At 38.1% G+C, this 2,811-nt stretch overlaps 1 protein-coding gene across 1 annotated transcript; it reads left to right on the top strand.

The window, feature by feature from the left end:
* Positions 1-2,208: 2,208 nt before the first annotated feature.
* LOC132295896 (zinc-finger homeodomain protein 10-like) lies at positions 2,209-2,811 on the top strand. Its single transcript, XM_059794160.1, has one exon. It carries the CDS (start codon positions 2,209-2,211, stop codon positions 2,809-2,811), a length of 603 nt encoding a protein of 200 aa, XP_059650143.1.

Genomic DNA, 2,811 nt, shown 5'->3' on the forward strand with positions numbered 1-2,811 from the left:
CATTCTTTCTATTTTATTTCAAAGTAGGATATTATTACTTCAGTATGTAGTGATGAATTTCTGGATAGTGGAGTTTGGTTAAGGGGTCCTTGAGTTACGAGATTCTCGAGTTGTAACCATTCGAGAGTTATTAATGAATTTAGTATTTAATAGATTTTCCTTTAACGAGTTATTTATTCTTTTTATTTTCTATTTGTACTCCGTGCTTGTTTAAATACTTTAATTGATTTGATATCCCTTGGTTTTGTGCACGGACTTGATCAACCCGTGTTCCGAAATTAGGGGGTATCACACGTCATCTCTGAGACCAATGATCAAGCTTCAGCGTTAAGCTTTGTTAGGTCACTGAACTGAACATTGAGCTTACGGGGAGGTAGTGTCGCGATTTCGGTGGTTGTTGGATGAAGAGAAACTGAACTTTGTGACCAAATCGGCGATATGCGACGGCATGCAAGGAGTCCGGTGGCGATCTAACACACTTCAGGCTCTGATGACCACGATTATATCAAATTCCGAAGACTAAAGATTCACAATTCCCGGTGACAAACGATTTTGACAACAGTAAGGCTGTGACTATGTAATTCCGGTGGTAGGTTTAGTTTTTGTTCCTCGGATGGGACTTTGGTTCTCTATGGTTATGTTTTAATGGTAGTTAGGGTGTTGATGGTGTGATATGTAATTCCGGTGATTGTTACGATTATTGGATTAGATATGGTGAGATGGGTTAGGGATTTTTGCTTGTTGTTGATGCTGAAGGGGCGGTTTTGTTTTTTACGGCAGTGGTGATGGTTGTGGTGTCGAGGTTGCAGTGGTGAGTGGAGAGAGAAAGAAAGAAAGGGTTGGTTGTGTTGGTAAGAGCGGCGGCGGCGGGTGATGGTGGGTTTGGGTTGTCTTAGATTAGGGCAGGTACAACCACAGTGATGGTGGTTGTGGTGGTGTGTACCATAGTGGAGTTGATAACCACCCACTTCTTCTTCTTCCCCTCTTCCCCATTATCTCTCTCTCTCTATATATATAGATATATTATGTGCATAGATGAAGAGGGTAGTTTAGTATGTTCTGTGTAAAGTCTTCTTTAGGGGCAAAATGGGAAAAAGGATAAAATCGGGTTTTCATATTTATTTTCTGCCAAAAAGTTGTCAGATTGGCTTACTTGCACATTTTTTTAATTTTATACACTGAAATACACATTTTTTAAAATGAGGGACTACTTGTGCACAAAACCTATATTACAGGGGTTTTTATGTACTTAACCCATTTAATTATATCCGATGTCAAACAAACTTTTGCTTCAATTGGATTTACAAGTTTTAAACCAATCAGAATTGGACATACATGTTCAAGCTTATTAAATTTAAAACCTTTGTATTTATTGTCCATTAAAACAACATCTATAAAATCATACTTAATGACCATAAAATAGAGCAAAAAACTATTTATTAATTACAGGGTCATTTAAAAGAAATTCTATTCTTCTACTCCCAAAAAAAAAAAAATTTATTATTATTATTATTATTATTGTTATTATTATTATTATTATAAATAAATAAGTAAATAAGAAGTTTTTAAATTTTCTTCTAGGAAAATAGGGTATGTTTGGTTGTAATTTTGGAAACAATTATCTATTTTCATATAACTAAAAATACAAAGTTGTATAGAAACTTTACTTTATTCAGTTTTCTGAAAAGTGTTATTATCAAATACAAAATTGTATAGAAACTTTGCTTGTTTCGGTTTTTTAAAAACTGTTTTATTAATATTCAGTTATAAAAATATTTGTTTTCATAAAATAATTTTTTATAATTAGTTGCGAATAATTTTTTATTTTTTGAATTATTAACACTTATTTTAGAGTTACAAACCAACTAGCCGGATTTTTTTTTTAAATTAAAAATTAACATTTATTTTAGAGTTACAAACCAACTAGTCCTATTTTATTTTTATTTTTTTAAGTTAAAAAAGTAGACCCGAAGTTACTTGTACAGTTTTGCCATTTTTTGTCAGGCACTCAAGAACAGACTAAATGGATGACCACGGTTTTGTCTTAATGTTCTAAATTCCAGTGACCCACCCATTCACTGCACAGCATCAAATGATGGTGACGGTTTTGCAAATTAATCTGACACCAAGGACCAAACATGCAAGCATCTTTCTCTTACATGCACACAAAAGCCCTTAAAATATCACACTCCCATGAAACTCTCGATCATGGCAACTAACAATATTGGTGCAGCTGCTAGGTCAGAGATTGTTGTTAGGTACAGAGAGTGCCGCCGAAACCACGCCGCACCAATCATGCGCTACGCTGTGGACGGGTGCGGTGATTTCACTCCGGCCGGGGAGGACGGAACCCCGGAGGCATTACTCTGTGGGGCCTGCAGTTGCCACCGCAGCTTCCACAGGAAGGAAGTGCAGGAGCTGCAGCCACCTCCTCTCCACCGCCACCCCATCACCACCTTTCTTCCTCCTCCGCCACCAATACCACAACCCCATGTTGCAACATACAATGATCCGGTGCCACAGGATGAGGTGAGGCCGGGGGAGTGGCTGGACGGAGGGGAGATCGAGGAGGAGGTGGGGGCGTCGGGGAGGAATAAGAAGGGGAGGACGAGGCTGACGCCAGAGCAGAAGGAGCGGATGAGGGTTTTTGCAGACAAATTGAGTTGGAGAGTGCAGAAGTATGATCGTGAGGAAGAGATTGGAATGTTTTGTGTGGAGATTGGGATCACACCACAGATTTTCAAGAATTGGGTCAACAACAACAGGCACAAGATGGAAAATGGACAACCATCTTCGACTCCAAAGTGCTAA

The sequence above is a fragment of the Cornus florida genome, unplaced genomic scaffold (assembly GCF_030987335.1).
Source record: "Cornus florida cultivar Cherokee Brave unplaced genomic scaffold, ASM3098733v1 CherokeeBrave_3.0.0_Hap2_Chr02, whole genome shotgun sequence".
In the NCBI taxonomy this organism is placed as follows: domain Eukaryota; kingdom Viridiplantae; phylum Streptophyta; class Magnoliopsida; order Cornales; family Cornaceae; genus Cornus; species Cornus florida.

Excerpts from the sequence above, each read along its gene's own strand:
- LOC132295896 (XM_059794160.1), top strand. The coding sequence starts at position 2,209 with ATGGCAACTAACAATATTGGTGCAGCTGCTAGGTCAGAGATTGTTGTT.